The sequence below is a fragment of the Mauremys mutica genome, chromosome 4 (genome assembly GCF_020497125.1).
Source record: "Mauremys mutica isolate MM-2020 ecotype Southern chromosome 4, ASM2049712v1, whole genome shotgun sequence".
Taxonomy (NCBI): domain Eukaryota; kingdom Metazoa; phylum Chordata; order Testudines; family Geoemydidae; genus Mauremys; species Mauremys mutica.
Window position 1 is genome coordinate 116,287,417 of NC_059075.1, and position 21,323 is coordinate 116,308,739.

At 42.9% G+C, this 21,323-nt stretch overlaps 1 protein-coding gene across 2 annotated transcripts in view; it reads left to right on the forward strand.

Moving 5' to 3' along the window:
* The window catches only part of LOC123368702 (NACHT, LRR and PYD domains-containing protein 3-like), a 59,411-nt gene that overhangs the window by 11,828 nt on the left and 26,260 nt on the right, over positions 1-21,323 (forward strand). For both annotated transcript variants that reach the window (XM_045013742.1, XM_045013743.1), the window contains exons 4-6: positions 2,901-4,626; positions 10,009-10,098; positions 17,261-17,431. In XM_045013742.1, coding sequence (XP_044869677.1) covers positions 2,901-4,626; positions 10,009-10,098; positions 17,261-17,431 — 1,987 coding nt within the window. The remainder of the gene's footprint in view (positions 1-2,900; positions 4,627-10,008; positions 10,099-17,260; positions 17,432-21,323) is intronic.

A 21,323-nucleotide genomic window follows, 5' to 3' on the forward strand; every position in this document is an offset into this window, starting at 1 on the left:
GGACAGCCAATATAGTGGTGCAGAGGGAGTGTCATGGGCAGGAGGTGGTGAGGAGGAGGAGTAACTAGAGTGTGTCCCCAGCTGCGAGACTGTTCCTGGGAGGCCACTGGCAGTTGGTGTAAATTAGAACAGCCCCCGGGCTTCTCTGTTTGCGGATCTGTAACTGGAAAATGATCCTGGTCTACTATATTATCACCAAACAGCTGATGGGCCCCATGGAACCTTTCTGGGTTTCCAGGCACAAACTTTATCTCCAAGGCTATTTTTCATTAAAGAAACAAATTCAGTGCAATACAAACTGCCAAGGAGCCAGCAAACCTGGAGAGCTGCAGTTCCAAAGGCTCCAGGCTGCTTTGCAGTGTCTCACAGAAGGGTAATAGCCAGTGCCAGTGGGGAGCCACTCTGTAGTGGAGCAGTGTTAACATCCATGTGCTCAGTGATGGAGCTAAACTCAACCCTGGTACAGTCATTCCTGTTCCACTTCCCTGCATCCTATGGTGCCAGTGGAGCCCAGCTGGGTTGGTTCTGCCTGGGGTCCCTGGGATGGAAGCTCCGGAGCTGGCAGTGGGGCTCTCCCAGGAGGCCTTTGGAATTCACTGCCCTGGACAGTCCCCCAGGGGGAGAGTTTAGCAGCCTCCAGAGCACAATGCAGGGAGCATTTTGTTGGTTTAGTCTGTGAGCTCTGTCAGGCAGGATTTGTCTTTTTCTTATGTGTGTGCACAGAACCTAGTACAATGGGGCCCTGATCACCGATTGGGGCTCTAGACCCTACCAGAACATAGGAAGATACTATAGGTTTTAGTTTACTTTTAAGGAGCATCTGTTAATAACTAAGTTTTGGGAATAAAATATCCTCTTCCCACCCCACAAGAGATAACATAAATTGTTTTCAAACTTATTTTTGTAAAATAACATCTGATTGGGCAATGAGCATTATATGAGTAATTGAATATAATAAATACTCTACTACCCTCCAAACCAGTAGTTCCATCTTGATTATAATGGTCCCAAATAAAAATCCCTCTGCTGCCCTCTGTGTCTGTCTTAGTTCCCTAGGTTCGGAAAGGCCTTCATGAACCATCTAGCCCAGCTCCTGCGCTAGGGCAGAATTGACATGGGCCCTTTAATTGTTCAGCCTAATCTGCTTAGAAACATGACTGCTTGGAAGGAGACTCGCTCTCTTTAGAAATGCGCCTGAATGCCTCTGCCCCGATTCACGTTGTTCTGTTTTCCTGATGATGTAGCCTGTTCATTATGTAGAGTGCAGGCCAACCCTGAGCAGAATCCAGCAGAGAGAGATCACACAAACACAACGCCTCTTGCTGTATTCCACAAACAGAACTTCATAAAGTGACTGATAACTACATGGGAAATTACCTAAGTACAGTGGGTTCCGGCTTTTTCATTTGGATTCTTTGCTGGAACAAACACCTTTCCAGATCATACTTTTAGCACTGGGTTTCCTTATTATTTTCTAGTCTAGGGAATATCATGAATTCAGCAGTAAGGCTACCTACTGCCAAAGGCAACAGATTTCAATGGTGACTGTGGTAATAGCACTGGAGGTGAAGAGCATTCCCTAGGGTTTAATGGGCAGCAGCCAGCATCAGTCCCCAGGAAATTGCTGCTGAAATACTTTAAGACAAAACAAGACAAATGCACACAAAGGGGGGGGGGGGGGGGGAGAAAAGCATAGCAAAGGGAAAATGCAGTCCCTCTCTCTGGTGCTGACTTTCACTTCCAGCATCGCTGCTGGAGACTCACAGGCTCAGCACATGGTCTGATCAGTCACTCCAAGACCCGGAAAATTTTTACCAGGGTCAGGCTGTTTAAGGCATTGCCTTTATTTCCCTCTGTGGTTTGGACTCACAGCAATGTTCTAAAAGATGGAGTCATCTTGGCTGGTGAAGCCATGAACTTACTAGACAGTAGGTATAAAGGGAAAGACTGGGAAGGAAGATGACACACCAGGGAGGGGGTGACAGCAGGAACCCCAGGCTGACATGCCAGGTGGTGTTCAGGACTTTGTCTCCACTGGCTATGATATCATTTGGGTCCTTCTCTCTGGCTCAGTCTGGTCAGGATGGCTTTCAGGCCCAGGATGATGAAGCTCCAATGGTCCAAAATCAACTGACCACAATTCCATTTGGCCATTTCAATTATAAACACTTCCTCCCATGTCTAGAGTCTCTGTTGTCATGCCATCCTGTCCTTTACCAGGAGCTTTTCAGCATCAGTCTTCTAGACCGTAAACACTCCAGTTGTACCAGCCATTCTATTTTCAACTGGCTGACTTTTATAAACAATTCTATATAATGGGCTGAGTGGGACTCTTGTTACCTCTGGCAACTTCTAATACATATGTGGGCACAACATCTCTTTGGGTCAGTACTGAGCCAATGCACCAGCCTGGTGCCAGAGGATGTTCTGCTGTTAGGGATACCATCTCCTAAGCAAAGAAGATAACTGGAGGCATCCAATTGTGGTCAATAAAGACATGATGACATCTTTATTCAAACTCAAGTGCCTTGGGCAATTTCTAGTTTATAAAGTTACATTTTCTCCACCTAAATTCCCAGCACTGTTTCAATTGCACTTTGTACATTAACTTGTATAGTGTTGCTATGCACTGATAAACAGTTGCCAGGTTTCTCCCAAAAGGTGGCTGCATTACAGTGGGGGGTAAAGTGATCACCACAGTCCTTTCTCACACAAATCATTTCAGTGAGGCAATTTTATCGGAGTTAGGGCTGCAGAATCAGGCCCATAGTTAACTGATTCTTTGAGGATAGGTGCAATATCAGTTTCAGGTACCATTATTATTTGTTTTATTGTAACAGATCAAGTCTTTTCTCTGAGCTTCTGGTCCAATATTTCTAATGCATCATGTACTGATTTAGGTTACAGGAAGAAGTATAAAGAAGATGTTAAAAACAAGTATGAAGTGATACAAAACATGATGTATCTTACTACTGACAATGTGATTCTAAACAGAAGATATCCGAAGCTGATTATTCTAGATGACCCTCCTCGTGCAAAGGAGAGAGAACATGAAATAATGGCCATGAGTAGGAGAGACAAAGAAATCAAGACTAAACAAGCTTGGTCTGTAGTTACGATAGACACCCTATTTACACGTGCTAAACAAGGACAAACACCACAAATTGTTGTGCTGCTGGGAGCTGCAGGAATTGGGAAAACGATGACAACAAGAAAGATCATGTGCGATTGGGCAGCTGGAGAACTCTATAAGAAAAAATTTGATTATGTTTTCTACATAAACTGCAGAGAAACAAACCTTACTGAGCAGGGAAGTGTGGTTGACATGATTTTAAAAAATTGGCCTAATACAAATGCACCAGTTAATGAGATTTTGATGAAGCCAGAAAAACTCTTGTTCATAATTGATGGCTTTGATGAACTGAGATTCTCTTTTGATCAGACAGAAAATCTGTGCTCTGATCCCTGGGAGAAGAAGCCAGTGGAAATCATACTGAGCAGTTTATTCAGGAAAATGATTCTTCCCCAATCCTACTTGCTAATCACCTCAAGACCGACTGCTCTGGAGAAACTCTTGCAGTGTTTGGAATGTTCACGTTATGCAGAGATCCTGGGCTTTTCTGAAGCTGACAGGAAAGAATATTTCCACAAGTTCTTTGGAAACAAGAAACAAGCAAGACAAGCGTTACAATTTGTGAAAGCAAATGACATTCTCTTCACTATGTGCTTTATTCCCATCATGTGTTGGATCATCTGCACTGTTGTGAAACAACAGCTTGAAAAAGGTGAGGATCTTGCACAAACTTCAAAGTCAGTCACTGGAGTGTACATGCTCTACATTTCCAGTTTAGTCAAGCCCCTCAGCAGCAATTTGAAGCAACACATGCAAGCTAACCTGAGGGGACTTTGTTCTTTAGCTGCTTATGGCATCTGGAAACGGAAGATACTGTTTGAGGAAGCAGAACTCAAGAAATTTGGCTTAAATCAAGCTGACTCTTTCCCCCTGTCTTCGAATAAGAACATTTTTCAAAAAGACATTGACTGTGTGAATGCCTACAGCTTCATTCACTTAAGCTTTCAGGAGTTTTTTGCAGCTTTGTTTTATGTGCTGGAGGAAGATGAAGAAACATTGGAAGATTCAGAGACTCCCAAGAAAGATGTGACAACATTATTAGAAAACTATGGAAACTCTAGAAATTACTTAATGTTAACAGTGCGATTCTTGTTTGGTCTCTTAAATGAAGAAGTAATGCAAATCATGGAGGAAAAATTTTTCTGTAAAATTTCACCAAAAATTAAGCCAGATTTGCTGAAGTGGGTTCAAACAAACCAACAAAAATATTCATCTTTGTCCAATGTGCATCAGGAGACATGTCGTATTTATAACCTTGAGGAGTTTCACTGCATGTTTGAGATGTATGAAGAAAACTTTGTGAAAAGTGCATTGGATCATGTCATTGCACTAACGTTAGCTTCAAATAAACTTACCCAAATGGATCAAATGGCTTTTTCATTCTGTGTAAAAAACTGTCATCGACTGGAGTCACTTTGCATATCTTACTGTACATTTGCTTTTGGAGACCATGGGGAAGATGTGCTTCCAAGACGACAGAAGTGGCTATATCAGTAAGTATCTCCTGAGTTCAGAAATCTGTAGTTTAATTAACAGATGAAACATTATTTTTCTTGCGTCTTGATAACTTTGTAAAGTCCATCATTGTGGCGCAACAACACTACAAAGAAACAGGGAATGTCCATGCCCCTAGTGTAAAACTATGTTCTCCTCAATAAGGCATAAAAAATAAATCATGGTCTTTTTCAGATTCTCTTTATCCAAACTCAGCTATCTTTCCTGTTCTAAATTTCACTAAACACTGAATTTCAAGGACAGGCATTTCTGCCTATATTCAGTGAATAAAAAGAACGTTCGCCTTGCAGAACAGAACTCCCATAAGCCCCTGCCTTTACACACAGTAGCTGGGTAAAACTAGTTGCTGACTTCCAGGTTGATGGTGCAAATTGCTCTTTCGTAGTTTGGGTGCTGTCCTCAGAGTGCTCAGTGCCCAGGAGCTGTTGGGACCAAATGACAGTGAGTTGCTCTGTCCTTGTCTGTCGTTTTAGGCTACTACAGTTGATTTGAGCAGTACCCTCGTTGGCACTGTGTACTACAGACATTCATCTCTGCTTTAAATCTAGTTGAACCACTTCAAGCAAAACTATAAGCTTTCAATATTGCTATGAAATGGCCAAAGTGCAGAACAGCCCATAGTCAGTCTGTGCAGCACCTCAACATGCAACAATCTGAGAACGGACTCCCAAGACTGTGGAGAAAATGTCCTGTGCTACTAAGAGGTTGTCTATTCTATACCAATGAAGCTATATTGGTAGAGTTCATCACTACAACACTGCCAGTGTAGAATCACAGATAAAGGTCCCTTCCAGCTCTCTGTAGGGGTCATCTAGTCCCTGTGCTGAGGCAGGACCAAATAAACCTAGGACCATCCCTGACAGGTGTTTGTCCAACCTCTCCTTGGAAACTTCCAAGATCTGTCACCCATTTCTACACAATCAGTGCAACATCATGCTTTTTTTTCTCCTTTTTTAACTGAAAGTGTCACCAAATACCCTGTAGCCTAGGGGAAGGTGCACTGAGATAGCAGCTAAGAGCACAGGAGTCCTAATCCCCATCTTCTACTGGCTGCTCTAACAAAGGCCTTTAGGGGAGGTGAACTATCACTCATCCATTTCACAGCTAAGATAACTGAGGTTGGACAAGGCCAAAGCGGGCAGAGCTGGGAGTGGAACCCAGTAAGATGACAGACACTCATCTGCTTTGCAGGTGAAATGGGCCAAAATCTCTCCTTGTGTGATGCATATCCACACAGCATAGATATTTGTGCCTCTCCAGAGACTATGGCACATAGAAGTTTGAGTCGGTCACTGCATCTGTGCTAACAGTAGTGATAAGTAATTATTTTTTGTCAATGTCCAAATTTCCTGGTCTTGGTCTAGGCCCAGACTCCAGAGAAAATAATAAAAAGTATAATGATAATATGTAAATAAAAAGATTTTCAGAAAGCCTTTGACAAGGTCCCTCAGCAAAGGCTCTTAAGCAAAGTAAGCTGTCAGGGGATAAGAGGGAAGGTCCTCTCATGGATTGGTAACTGGTTAAAAGGTAGGAAACAAAGGATAGGAATAAATAGTCAATTTTCAGAATAGAGAGAGGTAAATAGTGGTGTTCCCCAGGGGTCTGTACTGGGACCAGTCTTGGACAACATATTCATAAATGACCTGGAAAAAAGGGTAAAGAGTGAGGTGGCAAAATTTGCAGATGATACAAAACTACTCATGATAATTAAGTCCCAGGCAGACTGTGAAGAACTACAAAAGGATCTCTCAAAACTAGGTGACTGGACAACAAAATGTCAGATGAAATTCAATGCAGATAAATGCAAAGTAATGCACATTGGAAAACATAATCCCAATGATACATATAAAATGATGGGGTATAAATTAGCTGTTACCACTTAAGAAAGAGATCTTGGAGTCATTGTAGATAGTTCTCTGAAAACATCTACTCAATGTGCAGGGGCAGTCAAAAAAGCGAACAGAATGTTGGGAATCATTAAGAAAGGGATAGATAATAAGACAGAAGATATCATATTGCCTCTATATAAGTCCTTGGTATGCTCACATCTTGAATACTGTATACAGATGTGGTTGCCTCATCTCAAAAAAGATGTATTGGAATTGGAAAAGGTTCAGAAAAGGGCAACAAAAATTATTAGGGATATGGAATGTCTTCCGTATGAGGAGAGATTAATAAGACTGGGACTTTTCAGCTTGGAAAAGAGATGACTAAGGGGGGATATGATTGGGGTCTATAAAATCATGAATGGTGTGGAGAAGGTGAATAGGGAAGTGCTGTTTACTCCTTCTCATAACACAAGAACTAGGGGATACCGAATGAAATTAATAGGCAGCAGGTTTAAAACAAACAAAAGGAAGTATTTTTTCACACAATGCACAGTCAACCTGTGGAACTCCTTGCTAGAGGATGTTGTGAAGGCCAAGACTATAACGAGGTTCAAAAAAGAACTAGGTAAGTTCATGGAGGATAGATCCATCAATGGCTATTAGCCAGGATGGGCAGAGATGGTGTCCCTAGCCTTTGTTTGCCAGAAGCTGGGAATGAGTGACAGGGAATGGATCACTCGATGATTACCTGTTCTGTTCATTCCCCCTGGGGCACCTGGCATTAGCGACTGTCGGAAGACAGGATATTGGGCTAGATAGACCTTTGGTCTGACCCAATATGGCCATTCTTATGTTCTTATGTTCAAAAGCATCTGGCCGTCCGGATTTGGCCGGCAGTCTGGCTATTGACTACCACTGCTTTAGGTCAAGTGGTACAAGCTCATGTTTTCAGAGAGAAATTACAGGTTTGCTCCCAGCAGACACCCAAAAAACGGGTATTGTTGTACTTAGATTTGCTGTACCTAAGTAGACTATAGTAGACCCACACCCAGGAACAGAACCCAGTCTAACAACCCTGCCCCCCAGTGTTCTAATGCTAATTCACACTTGGCTGCCGAGCTCTAACTAACCATTCCTCATAGATAGGCTTGGCAGAATTAGATTTTTATCTTTATATAGTTTTGATGGATAATATCAATGTTTATTTGTAAGCTTTTAAAATGTTCATCAGTTTAACTTTTCAGAGCTGCACAAATTATGTGTTTTAAGCATTTTTTTTTTTAGATTTTGATCAATTTAAATGTTCAGAGTTATGGGAGTTATGAGAAGGGAGTTAGACAATAATTATTTAATGACAATAGATGGTGAGATTCAAAAAGTTAAACCTGTATAACTGTTGAAGCACAAATTGTTAAAATCACATATCAAAATATACAGAGTAAATATCTTAAATCAAACTCTGCAGCATTTTTCTTACTTTGCCTATCTGTAAATTTCTATTATTGTTGATGGAAATATTTTTCATCGGTTTGTGTGCCTACGGTGAAATCAGTGTTGTTGTAGCGGTGTTGGTTCCAGGATATGAGAGAGACAAAGTGGGCGAGGTAATATGTTTTATTAGACCAACTTCTGTTGATGGAAGGGACAAGCTTTGACCTTCACAGAGCACGTCACATCTGGGGAAGGTAGCCAGAGTATTGTAGCTAAAATACAAGCAGGGACAGATTGTCAAGCATAAGGGGTTCACATATGTTATAAGAGACCACTTCAAATGAAATGGGCAATTAACAGCCCTGACGTCGTAGGACGGAGGTGGGTTAATAGGAGTAGGGTGTGTTACAAATTATTTTAATGACCGATATAACCAGGGTGAAATTGATGTTTACTGACATTTACTGTTAAAAATCTAATCCTTCTATAAGCCTGCCCATAGGGGTTAATGGTATTTCTTCCCCAAGAATTTTTTTCCCTAGAACTGAGGTGGTAGAGGTCTGGGCTGTGAATCTTAAGATTGTAATTGGGTGATACATTTTTCTCCCATATGGGGTAAGTTAGTGTTAGGATCCTGGATTAATTGTTGAAATGATTTTTCTGTTGCAAAATATGATATTTGGAGGTGAATTTGGGATGTTGTTTATAATTATTTGCTGTATCTTAAGTGTATTTTGGTTAACAGGTGTTGTCCCTTAGAGAACAAAGTGGGGCATTTTGTAGGGTTTATCTGAAGGACACTGAGCGCAGCATGCAGAAAGTGGGAGTCTCTGTCTTGCCAGCGCCAGAAAAGTCATAAATTGATTTAATAAAAATTTCTTTCCAGAAAACAAGCTTAGATCTATGGATGCAAAGTGCCATATGAGAGCTAGGTACCATTTTATTGAAAGGGAAATAGACCTGAGGAGAAGGGAGAGCTTGAGGAGACAGGTGAGGGAAGGAGTGAGAATGGCACAAAGATGCTGGAGCAAATAGAGGGATAGAAGGAGGAGAGCAGAGCCAATGACTGTGCCACCCAAAATATCAAGTCTGTATCATGTTTCAGAAAGACCTGCTTATTAGAGCTGGGCTAATGATTAATAATTGTCTCTTTTCCCCCCACAGATTGTTTGAACAATATATGTGTTAAAATGTATTAGTTCAAAATTATTCATTTTGATTGGACACACGGGTCATCTCACAGGTTTCTGTTCTGTGAATGGATGAGCATAAAAATTAGAATTCCAATATGAAAGCTCAGGATTACAAATTCTGATTCTTCTTCCATGCAAACATTTTGTAACATTCATGGTTTCAGCAACATTCCTGTCTGTAAACTTGTTTGCTAGAATATTTGTAGAACATGAACAGTAAAGCTGTATGAACACAATAGAAATAAATTTACTTTAAAGTTCATCAGAATATTCTTTAATTTTTGCACTATTCCCCCTGAACTATTTCTTAGGGAGATGCTGCCTTAAAATTAACTTGCTCTCTTGTACTCTTTGGGGTCAGGAACTAATAAACCACCATTTCTAGTTACTTATAGGGATGCAAATTCACAAAGTGTAACACCAGTTACCCAATACTGAGTGATAGCCAACATATGTAAAATTATAAACAAATACTCAGATTATTGGTTTTTATCTTTATGGGTAAATTAACACTCTTGGGTAAATAAAATAGGAATGAACGTGTTTATCTCCAGAAATGATGCAACAATTACTGCCCAACATGAAAACATGTAAACATTGGTGACATTCCCATTCGTGGGAGTCCTTAGAATTTCATTTAACTGCTCAAAGGACTAGCGTCACAGAAGTCCAAAAAATGAATGGATTATGCTTAGTAGAACCTATTCTATTTGACTGTATCTAAAATACATCATAGTGTGCTATACATACATTGTTTGAGGGTATTTTCAATGAACTGAAACTGTAGAGTAACTCATACACAGTGTATGATTGCGCCATACAAAGGGCTGTTTTATTGTTCAGAAATAGAATTAAAATCTGTCTCGAGATGACAACATGGAACAGTTATATTCTCTTTTTTTTTTAGGATACAGCACTGGGATGAGCCGAAGCATTCGCCTATTTATCTGCTCTGTCAAGTTTTGAAGGATCCAAACTGTAAATTAAAGAAACTAGAGTAAGTAGCTGTATTTTTCTCCATTTAATCATCCCATTATTATTGATGTTATCATGGAAATTCTACATTAGTGCAGCCCTCTTTGCCAGGGCAAGTGTAATGACCCCATCTATAACTGTCTAGCTGCTAAGGAATCTGTTTAAATTTCCCGTCAGTTTCCATGGGGTTGCTTTAGTTTCAGCCTAGCAGTTTAATTACATTTAACCCAGCTACCAACTAACAGGTGAGCAGGAGAGACTGAGATAAGCCGTGTGTCCAGGGGAAATTACTTGACGTCAGAGAAGACTCAAAAGGCGAGAAAGATGATTTGAGGTATTTTAATCTTAGGTATTTCTAAAGTGCTTGTTATCAGGGTATCTAATCCCTGTCCATGTCTATTTATTTAATATTAATGTATCCCCATCTGATCTAACTTCTCCCTGATTTAAATGTGGGGTGTTTTGGAGGGGTAGGATTTTCGTCTCCTCTTCTATCTTTGTCCCCTCCCAACCCCATCTTTTTTTTCTATTTCTTTCTTTTTCTTCATTTTACTCTCTCATCTCTCACCATCTCACACTGACTCTGGTGTTGTTACTAGCAAACAGACCATCTTGCATTTTGCTCGGGACATGGCTAGGCCAGGGCTCAGTCTGATCCCCTCTGACAAGGGGTTCTAGCTGTGGAAAACACTCTGCTCCTACACCCAAGAGTCTGAACCTGGACTCCTCCAGCTGGATTGTCTCTGTGGTGCACAGCTCTTTCACAGAGTGATGAGGGGATAAGCAGTCTCTGAGACTGTCTATGCTAGAGAATAGCATCAGTGCATCTTCCTAACACACCTGTAACACTGCACATCCACACGCACACGTGCTTACAATAGTGCACAATGGATGACCATCGCCTTTTATGTTTAACCTTGCTCAGAGCCAATGCAATCGCATCATGGCCACTACCATGTCCCTCTCACTGTTTCAGCACAAGGACTGGCAGAGCAGCTGCAGTGGCACAATGAGTCTCCTCCCACTGCTGTTCCACACTGCTGCTGCCCATCCGCTTGTGACAGCTTTGACAGCTCGGCGTTATTGGGCTCAACATAGGGCTGTTTGAGTAAAATTCAATAGCCTGTGCACACAGCAGGTCAGACCAGATGATCTAATGGTCCCTTCTGGCCTTACACTCTATGAAACTGGCCCCGTCAGCTGTCAAGCGGCTCGCTGGAGCAGTCAGAAAACCTCATAATTTTGATAAAAATAGACAAACTGTTTTCTTTTCCAGCCAGCTCTGCCACTTGTACCTCTGCTTCATGCCATCCCCAGAGCACCTGAGGGGAGACTGCCAGGTCTCTGCTCGGCCTGGCCCCAAGGCCATCCCCTACCCATCAGATTAACAAAGATATAGCATTGCATTTCTCATTCGAACGTTTGAATTTCAAAAATGTGTCAACTTAAAAAAACCCACAAAACCCCTCTGTGTTTGCTTGGTCCTGTCATAGGTCTCACCCCCACTCTGAACTTTAGGGTACAGATGTGGGGACCCGCATGAACACCTCTAAGCTTAACTACCAGCTTAGATCTGGTCTCGCTGCCACCATCCAGATTTTTGAGTTATCTGGAGAACTCTGTTTTCCCACCTCCCAAACCTTCCCCTCTCTGGGTAGCCTTGAGAGACTCCTCCACCAAGTACCTGGTGAACACTGATCCAAATCCCTTGGATCTTAAAACAAGGAGAATTTAACCATCCCCCCTTCTTTCCCCCCCCAATTCCTGGTAAGTCCAGATCCAATCCCTTTGGATCTTAAGAAACAGGGAAAAATCAATCAGGTTCTTAAAAAGAAGGCTTTTAATTAAAGAAAAGAAAGGTAAAAGAAAAAAACCTCTGGGAGACAGCATACAAGCTGATCTCACAGACAACAGATTTAAAACACAGGATGTTCCCCTGGGCAAAAACCTTAATACACACAAGAATACCCAATTTGATAATTCCGCTAATTGCACAAAGACAAGTTACAAAAGAAAATAAACATAAACCTATTTATTCCTTTCTAAAACTTACTACTCTGATAAGAGGCTGGTTCCTTGATCTTTTTCACTCCAGCTGAAACTGAAACTGACTCTAAACAAAGGAAACTTCCCTCCTTCCTTTTGAAACATCTTGTTCCCCCATTGGTTCCTCTGGTCAGGTGTCAGGTAGGCTAGGTGAACTTCTTAACCCTTTGCAGGTAAAAGAGGCATTAACCCTTAACTATCTGTTTATGACAGGTCCCTTGGGGCCTCTTCTGAAAAATATAAAAGGCAAAATCTGCAGTTCGTGAGCACTGCCATGGTGGGTGCATGCACACTGCAAGGCACTGATTTTTACTGAGGGTTGCCATGCCTGTGCATTCACTGCCTCAGTGGCAGCTTCCATGCTCCTGAGATCTGCAAAAGAGAACACAGAGCTGGATAATTATGTAACGAAAGAACTCTGGATAAAAAAAAAACGGTCCTCAAAGTGGGGAGGATGTGAATTAGTTTGGGTAGAAATTAATTTGGGAATCTCAGTTGTAACATCATATTCCCTATTTAGCACATGGTCCAGTAGAGGAACTCCTAGAGTGCTTGAGGTTATTGCTATGGATTCCTGGTTTTGTGCCTGGCAGAGGAATGAATATCTCTCAGCTTTTCTGGCCCATTAGAGGGTGGAAATGGAAATGGAAGAGCATTGGCTTTTTGCACACTGAGGGGACATTGAGGTCAGATGGCCTCAGCGTGGCCATGGAGCCCTTAAGGTTTTGAAAGGTCTCATCTGTTTTACACTTAAACAATCCCAAACCTTTACAGAGAAGGTCTTCAGTTATGGTCTGGACAGCTGGACCTGAACTCTTCGGCCATGATACTGTCTTTGCTGTAACTGATGTAGGCACAGCATCCAAGACGCTTTTGTTTGCATGAAAGGCATGTGTGGCTACTTGCTGACGTTCAAAAACAACCCCATTCACCTGCTTCTTGCCATCATTCTTCCAAGAGAGGAAATCATATTCAGCCAACACTGTCTGATAGAGGCAACCTGCCCACATAGATTTGGGAGATGATTGTTTGTATAAGCCAGACACTTGAGCTGGCTCCAGGATGCCTTCATTATTAGAAACAGTCCACCCCTGTTTAGGCTAATGAGTATCAGAAAGGAGGTGCTGGGCCTTTTCTTGCACCATTGACAACTTTAGATCAAAATTGTCTGCAAGTCTTCCCAAAAGTTCTTGTAATTTTTTTAAATCTGGTGGAGCGACTGTGAAAGAAGAACTCGCAGATTCTCCAGGGGCTGAAGGCAGCATCTCTCTTCCTGCCTTTCCTACTTCCTTACTTTTACTAATTCAGACGTTCCTGCCATTCCTCATCTCTATCCCAATTTCACATTAAAAAAACAAAACACCCAGCAGTAACAAAAGTGGCACAATTCTTAGTTCCCTATCACTAGGTTAATTTGCTTGTATGTTCTGTCCCCATCCTTAACCCTTTATCTGGTTTTTCTCTGAGACTATAACCCTCCAGTGTAGGGACTGTCTCATTATCTTTGTTTGTAGAGCACCCAAAACAATGGAGCTGCAATTCTGCTTGGTGATTTGGGGCACTACTATCTTCTAAATGTAGAATAATGATGGAAAGAGATCTTTATTAACATCCTCTTTAAATCTTCCTCACATGCTGCTCAGAATTCTGTGAGGCAATGGTGATGGGAGAGGGGGGCCATGACCTGAGAGATGGATGGTCTCTGGGAGTGAATCTGGAGAAAGGGGTAAAGAGTGAGGTGGCAAAGTTTGCAGATGATACTAAACTGCTCAAGATAGTTAAGTCCAAAGCAGACTGTGAAGAACTACAACAAGATCTCACAAAACTAAGTGATTGGGCAACAAAATGGCAAATGAAATTTAATGTGGATAAATGTAAAGTAATGCACACTGGAAAAAATAACCCCAACTATACATATAACATGATAGGGGCTAATTTAGCTACAACGAGTCAGGAAAAAGATCTTGGAGTCATCGTGGATAGTTCTCTGAAGATGTCCACGCAGTGTGCAGAGGCGGTCAAAAAAGCAAACAGGATGTTAGGAATCATTAAAAAGCTGATAGAGAATAAGACTGAGAATATAGTATTGCCCTTATATAAATCCATGGTACGCCCACATCTCAAATACTGTGTGCAGATGTGGTCTCCTCACCTCAAAAAAGATGTACTGGCACTAGAAAAGGTTCAGAAAAGGGCAACTAAAATGATTAGGGGTTTGGAGAGGGTCCCATATGGGGAAAGATTAAAGAGGCTAGGACTCTTCAGCTTGGAAATGAGGAGACTAAGGGGGGATATGCTAGAGGTATATAAAATCACGAGTGATGTGGAGAAAGTGGATAAAGAAAAGTTATTTATTTATTCCCATAATACAAGAACTAGGGGTCATCAAATGAAATTAATAGGCAGCAGGTTTAAAACAAATAAAAGGAAGTTCTTCTTCACGCAGCACACAGTCAACTTGTGGAACTCCTTACCTGAGGAGGTTGTGAAGGCTAGGACTATAACAGCGTTTAAAAGAGAACTAGATAAATTCATGGTGGTTAAGTCCATTAATGGCTATTAGCCAGGATGGGTAAGGAATGGTGTCTCTAGCCTCTGTTTGTCAGAGGATGGAGATGGATGGCAGGAGAGAGATCACTTGATCATTGCCTGTTAGGTTCACTCCCTCTGGGGCACCTGGCATTGGCCACTGTCGGTAGACAGATACTGGGCTAGATTGACCTTTGGTCTGACCTGGTATGGCCGTTCTTATGTTCTTATGTTCCCTGGAGTTGATGATCTTTGAAGAGGAGACATCCTCAGATAGAAACAGTGAGGTCAGCTCCACAGCTTCATGGATGGGGGAAGCCCATATGGGCTAATAGATCCATAGAGACTTGGAACCTTAAGGCTGTGATGATCCTAGAGCTCCACATGAAGGAATAGATCCCCAGGGAGGGAATGTGGATGGGGCATGTAAGGGTCTCAGAAAGCACCCTGGTCAGAGGCAGCACTAGAGGGATGATGGACACTTCCTGTCCCTGGGTTCTGGGGAACTTCAGCATGGGCCTCGTCCTCCATTCCAGAACGTAACTAGGCAGGAGCTAAGGCTCCTCGGCTCCCTTGCTGCCCTGTTTCATTTCCCCCATGTGTTGCCTTGATGCTTTAGAATGCAGAGATGTAACAGGGGGCAAGTTTCTGGGCAGAAGGCATAGGGGAGAAGAAAAACTAGCACTGGCACCACATACCGCTCATATCAATTGTGCCAGCCGTGATCCCCAAAGGTTAGTACCCCTGGTGCTCAGGTTTAGCCCATGCATCAAAGAATCCCATTTCTATGAGTGCCTCCCCATGGTCAAACATCCCTAAACCTTCCTCACAGGACTGATCCCTGAGCCATGTGTGGAACTGAGTTACTGTGTCATGGCTTCACCCTTCTTCTCCAGGGATTTGAAATATTCCACTGACGATCACCCAAGCCTCCACTTCTTTGAGCATCTTCAGCAGTCAAACTTAGCTGTCCTTGGTGTCTTCTAGCAGGAGCCTGGCATTATCATTTGTCCCGACATGTAGGACAATCCGTGGATTTTTTTTTTTGCCACACCTATCAGGCTCCGTTTCAGCCTCAGGTCCATATCTCATATCCTTGCTCCTGGCAGATAGCACACCCTTCTGTTCTCTGGATCTGCTCTGGTCACAGGCCTGTCAGTCCTTTTTAGTAAGGAGCCCTTAATCACATAGACCTTCCTCTTCCTGATATTGTTGTGAATCCCAGGACCCCTCCCATTTGTTCTTTCTATCAGCATATCATTCCAACTTATGTTCTCTTATAGTCCCCTCATCCTTCCTAGAGCTCTGATCCAAAGGTATCTCCATCATCTCTTCCTCTCTTCTGCCAGGACTCCTTTTTCTTCCTTGTCACCTCATATTCTCATTGCTTCTCCTCCTCGCCTTCATCAGCTGCATCTTCCTCTGCCTTGTTCTTGTGGTCAAATTTTTCCAAGAGTCACTCCCTTGTCTAGCAGACACTTTTCAGATCCTCTCGTTCAGCAGGTGTCTGCAAATCTTGAGTTGTGTTTGCAGCTTCCTCTCTTCCATCACGTCTTCAAATCCCCATCTGAACTCCATCTCCAGGTGCATCTCTGCTCCTCCGATCTTCTCTACCATGAATGCTATCAGGCAACAGTTCATACAGAATTCACTTCTGTCAGGTACCGACTCAAGGATGCTATACATTCTGTAGCTTCTGCACTCAGACATCTTGGTCTCCTCTCCTGTTTAGGTCACCTCTCTCTCACTACCTCAGTAGCCATCATTTTCTTCTTTTCCTAGTCCTTAGCCTAAAAGAAAAAAGGCAGACAGATTTCCCTGTTTGCTGTTTGTTATTTACATTGTAGCCCTGCTCTGAACACTGCAAATTTCCCACATCGCACTACTGCTGGTGCAGCTCTCTGGGTTGCAGTAATGGCTTTTGGCATTTTTTCTAAGCAGGTTCAGATGACACACTGGTTACTAATGCTGGCAGACAGTCTTCCACCAGAGGAGCTGCACTGGTGTAAGGCTAGGCCTACAGTGAAACTGTAGTTACAATCCATCAGATTGGCCTGGCTAGAGAAATTCCAGCCTTTTCTAGTGTCCCAGGGGTACTAGGAGAGGAAGGTGGGGCTTGAGACTTGGCAAAACTGTGAATGTTCAATACTACATATTCCATGGATGGTGGTTTGTTTTCTGAGTGCTAAGTAGAAATGATGTAGCAAGAGAGAACGGGTTCCGCCCATCCACAAAACTGTAATATACCTTCCAGTGCAGCAGCAGTTCATTATTTACCATTGAGATTCCTTTCCTCTATTGCTTTCCACTCCTTTGACCCCTCCTTTATGATCATGTCCTTTTTTTAGTAGGAGAAGCCCAAGTGTTTCTGCTCAGGGGATGGAGTTTGGGAACGTTGGTTTAGAATAACATGTATGCGATCAGTGAGAGCTACAGATGCATGTGGATTGAAATCCACCCATAGCGTTGTGTCCTTAGCATCCACTACTACAGCGCTGTGATTTTATTCCCAGAATAAAAGAATCTTTGTAGATAGCCACTGGTATCCACTGAGGGAACTGGACAGACAGGAGTACTAATTTCCCCTTCTGTTTATCTATCTCCTGCAGGTTTGTGAATTGCTCTCTGACAGCCGCTTGTTGCAGGGATCTCTCCTCTGTTCTCAATACCAAACCAACCCTGACAGAATTCAACCTGTCAGATAACATCCTGGGAAACTCAGGAATTAAACTGTTGTGTGAGGGACTGAAACATCCAAACTGCAAAGTGCAGAATCTGGGGTGAGTGTTTACAGGTTTCTTTGAAGCGAAGAACTCAGCAGGGTGTGAGGATGGTGTAAGATGGCCGTTCCCTTTCAGGTACATAGGTGAGTGTCCCTCCAGCCCCTGACATGTCTGTTACTCATAACAGCCTGAGAGCTTGTCTTATTTGGAAAATGGAAATAGAGAGAGGTCCAAATTGGAGCACTAATAACAGTCCCCCCCCTGCACTTGAGGAATAAGTGTTAGATATAAAACAACACCCCTCCCCCCCCCCCCCCCCCCCCCCCGCACCCTATGTTAAAAGAGCATTAAGGTTGCAAAGTCAAGCACAGAAGTTAAGGAATGCCAGACTTAAAGTTGCCTGGGTAACCTTAATTCAGCTGCCCGGTGCATATGCATTACAATGCAGTCTTTAATTACACAACCACATACTATTTGTTCCAGAGGAGCCCTGCCTCATGCAGTGCACAGGATGGAGAGCACTCACTGTATCAGCAGCTGTTCACTATTCTGTTTTATCCTCATTGTAGCACTGGCAGTCCGGGCAGTTGAAGGTGGGGTTGGAGGTGAAGCAGTGGCTCTTGGTCTCCTACAGGAGGCTGCCCTTGCAGCATGGTGGTGCTACAGGAAGCTCTGCATAGTCAGGATGTTGTCCAACTCACAGTCCGATGCCTGTCTCAAACATGCTGCAGTGCTTGGCTTTACTCCTCTTCAGTCAATGCTCCTGGCTGGTGTTCTCTTCTGCCTCTCCATCCATCAGGCTGCGCAGCTGCAGCTTTGAGATCTCCAAAGGCCAGGCCAGAGCTGTGCTGCTCCTCTATGCCCTCAGCAGGAGTCACCGTCTTCTCCTCCTCTGAGGGGGCTCTCAGGGGAGACAAGATGGCCTTCTTTGTACCCCCTCAGTTGCTCCTTCTGCATTTGAGTGGGCATCACCCCCTGCCACCTTCTCCTCAGGAGGCTTCTACATATCTGTCTTAAGCATCTCCAGAGGTGGCAAAAAGAGAGTAAAGTATAAGCCAAGCGAAGTCAGGAACATCCTCCATTGTCCCAGAGGTCTGTGTGCCGAGGGGGGTGGGGGATGTCAGTGGGTAGCAGTCCCTCCCAGAGCATGGTGCTGGGCTATGGAAATGAGGAGACATTCTACGTTGACAGAGTGATTGACAGTCCTGAATAATTCAGTGGGGTGTGACATAGTGGTTGCTGTGGCAGAGGAGGAGGAGGATCTGTTGGCCTCTTTCATGGGCAATGAGCAGATGTGAAGAATTCTTTGTGCAGATATTTCTTTCTTCTTAGATTTCCCCCCAACACTGACCCTTGGGTTTTGTTCCTTCCTGCTTCATCTGTCCCACGTAAGACAAACAGAGCTTTGTGACGGCCATAGAGGGGAGGAGTGTTTCAGAAACCAAGTGTTGATGGCAGTGGTCAGTCAATGATTATGTCGTCTCGCTGCTACTTCTAGGCCTTGCCTACTTGTTAGGGGATCAGTGTTTGGTTTGCTGTAACTTAATTCAGATTAAGTTATAGTGAATTAAGGCCACTTTCTTCATAAGAGCATAAGAACGGCCGTACTGGGTCAGACCAAAGGTCCATGTAGCCCAGTATCCTGTCTACCGACAGTGGCCAATGCCAGGTGCCTCAGAGGGAGTGAACCTAACAGGCAATGATCAAGTGATCTCTCTCTTGCCATCCCTCTCCACCCTCTGACAAACAGAGGCTAGGGACACCATTCCTTACCTATCCTGGCTAATAGCCATTAATGGACTGAACCTCCATGAATTTATCCAGTTCTCTTTTAAACGCTGTTATAGTCCTAGCCTTCACAACCTCCTCAGGTAAGGAGTTCCACAAGTTGACTATGCGCTGTGTGAAGAAGAACTTTCTTTTATTTGTTTTAAACCTGCTGCCTATTAATTTCATTTGGTGACCCCTAGTTCTTATATTATGGGAATAAGTAAATAACTTTTCCTTATCCACTTTCTCAACATCACTCATGATTTTATATACCTCTATCATATCCCCCCTTAGTCTCCTCTTTTCCAAGCTGAAAAGTCCTAGTCTCTTTAATCTCTCCTCATATGGGATCCTCTCCAAACCCCTAATCATTTTAGTTACCCTTCTATGAACCTTTTCTAGTGCCAATATATCTTTTTTGAGATGAGGCAACCACATCTGTATGCACTATTCAAGATGTGGGCGTACCATCAATTTATATAAGGGCAATAATATATTCTCTGACTTATTCATGAATATGAGCTGTCTAATGTATGTGCATTGATGCTATGCCTTTTTAATTGATTTGGGTCTCACAGTCAAGCTAAAGAAATCAAACCTAATTCTGACAGCATCAATAGAATTCATCAGGGTGATCTTGGTCCCCAGAGTTGCAAATGTCTTTCTCCTTCAAGAGAGATTTCAGAACATCTGTCAACTAATGTCTCAGATTGAGATTTGCCCTCAAAACTCATAAGGGTCTATCTTGGACTGTTTGGCCACATGGTCTCAAGTACTTAAATGACAGCCTTTGCGAGACTTGAGCTAAGGCTGTTACAATCACAGATCAAATCAGTATTTCACCCAAGCATTCACAACATGAGACGAAGGGTTAAAATCCCCCAAAGGGTTCTTTTGTCTCTTCAGTGGCAGCTAATCCCTAACAATATATGTCAAGGAATTCCATTTCAAACTCCAGTCTTTGCCAAGACTCCGATCACCAATGCATGCAGACAGGGGAGCTCACTTAGTTCAGTTGCAGACTCATGGTATTGGGTCAGTAATGGATTCAGCGGGCCACTTAAATATCTTGGAGCCGAGGGCTATCCGTTTAGCATACAGGTCCTTTCTCCCAGTTGCAAAGGGCCTGTCAGTACAGATCTTAGTGGACTATTGTACAGCCATGTATATCAAGAGACAGAGTGAGCAAGATCAGACTCTTTGTCAAGAATCCATACTGCTCTGGGAATGATGCATTCTGCATCAACTCAATATCAGTATGACTTCTCCTGGTAGGTGTAATATCATGATGGATCAGCCAAGCAGGATAAGCACATCATCTCACGAGTGGACATTAAAAGATACAATCCTTCAGCTAGTCTCCCGTGAATGGGGATTTCTTCAGATAGATCTTTTTACCATCAAAGACATGTACCCACTATTTTGTTCCCAGGTAGGAAGGAGCTTGATGTCAGAAGAGGTCTATTCTTCTGAATAGAAGAAGGTATTTTAGAAATTCACTCAGATGATTTTTTGTAGCCTATGGTAGTAAAGTCAAAGAGAGATTGATTTCTTCACAGAGACTGTCTAAATGGATTTTTGACTGTAGCAGAACAGCTTATCAAATTTAATAAACTAGATCATCCTGCACATTTAATGAGAGCTCTGCCTTCTTCAGCAGCATGTTTCAATGAAGTACTATCAGTAGAAATGTATAGAGCAGCAATGTGGTCTTCAGTCCAACCAAACATTACTCATTGGTGGCAGCATGATTGCAGATGTCCAGATTGGCAGAGCACTTCTCCGTTCCTTATTCAGACAAACTCTTGACTCAGACCTCCAGACCAACCAATCTGCTGGGTAATCACTATGAGTGGGATCCACATGCACAAAGATTTGAAGAAGAAAGAACAGTGACATACCTTACAGGAACTGTGATTTTTTTTTTTTTGAGAGGTTCTGTGCCTGTGGATCTCATGACCTGTCCTCCATCCCCGTAGCTCAGAGTTGTCCCCTGTGGAATCTGAGCCTTAAAGGAACCGAGGCATGGGGTAGCTTCACCCTTTATGCCCTCAAGAGGGGGAACGTGAGGTTATCCAGGGTGCATGCATGACCCCAATGGACGCTGATAAAGAGAACTTTCTGAACTCCTGCACAGAGGGTGCACGCACACAATGAGTGGCATTCACAGGCACAGAAC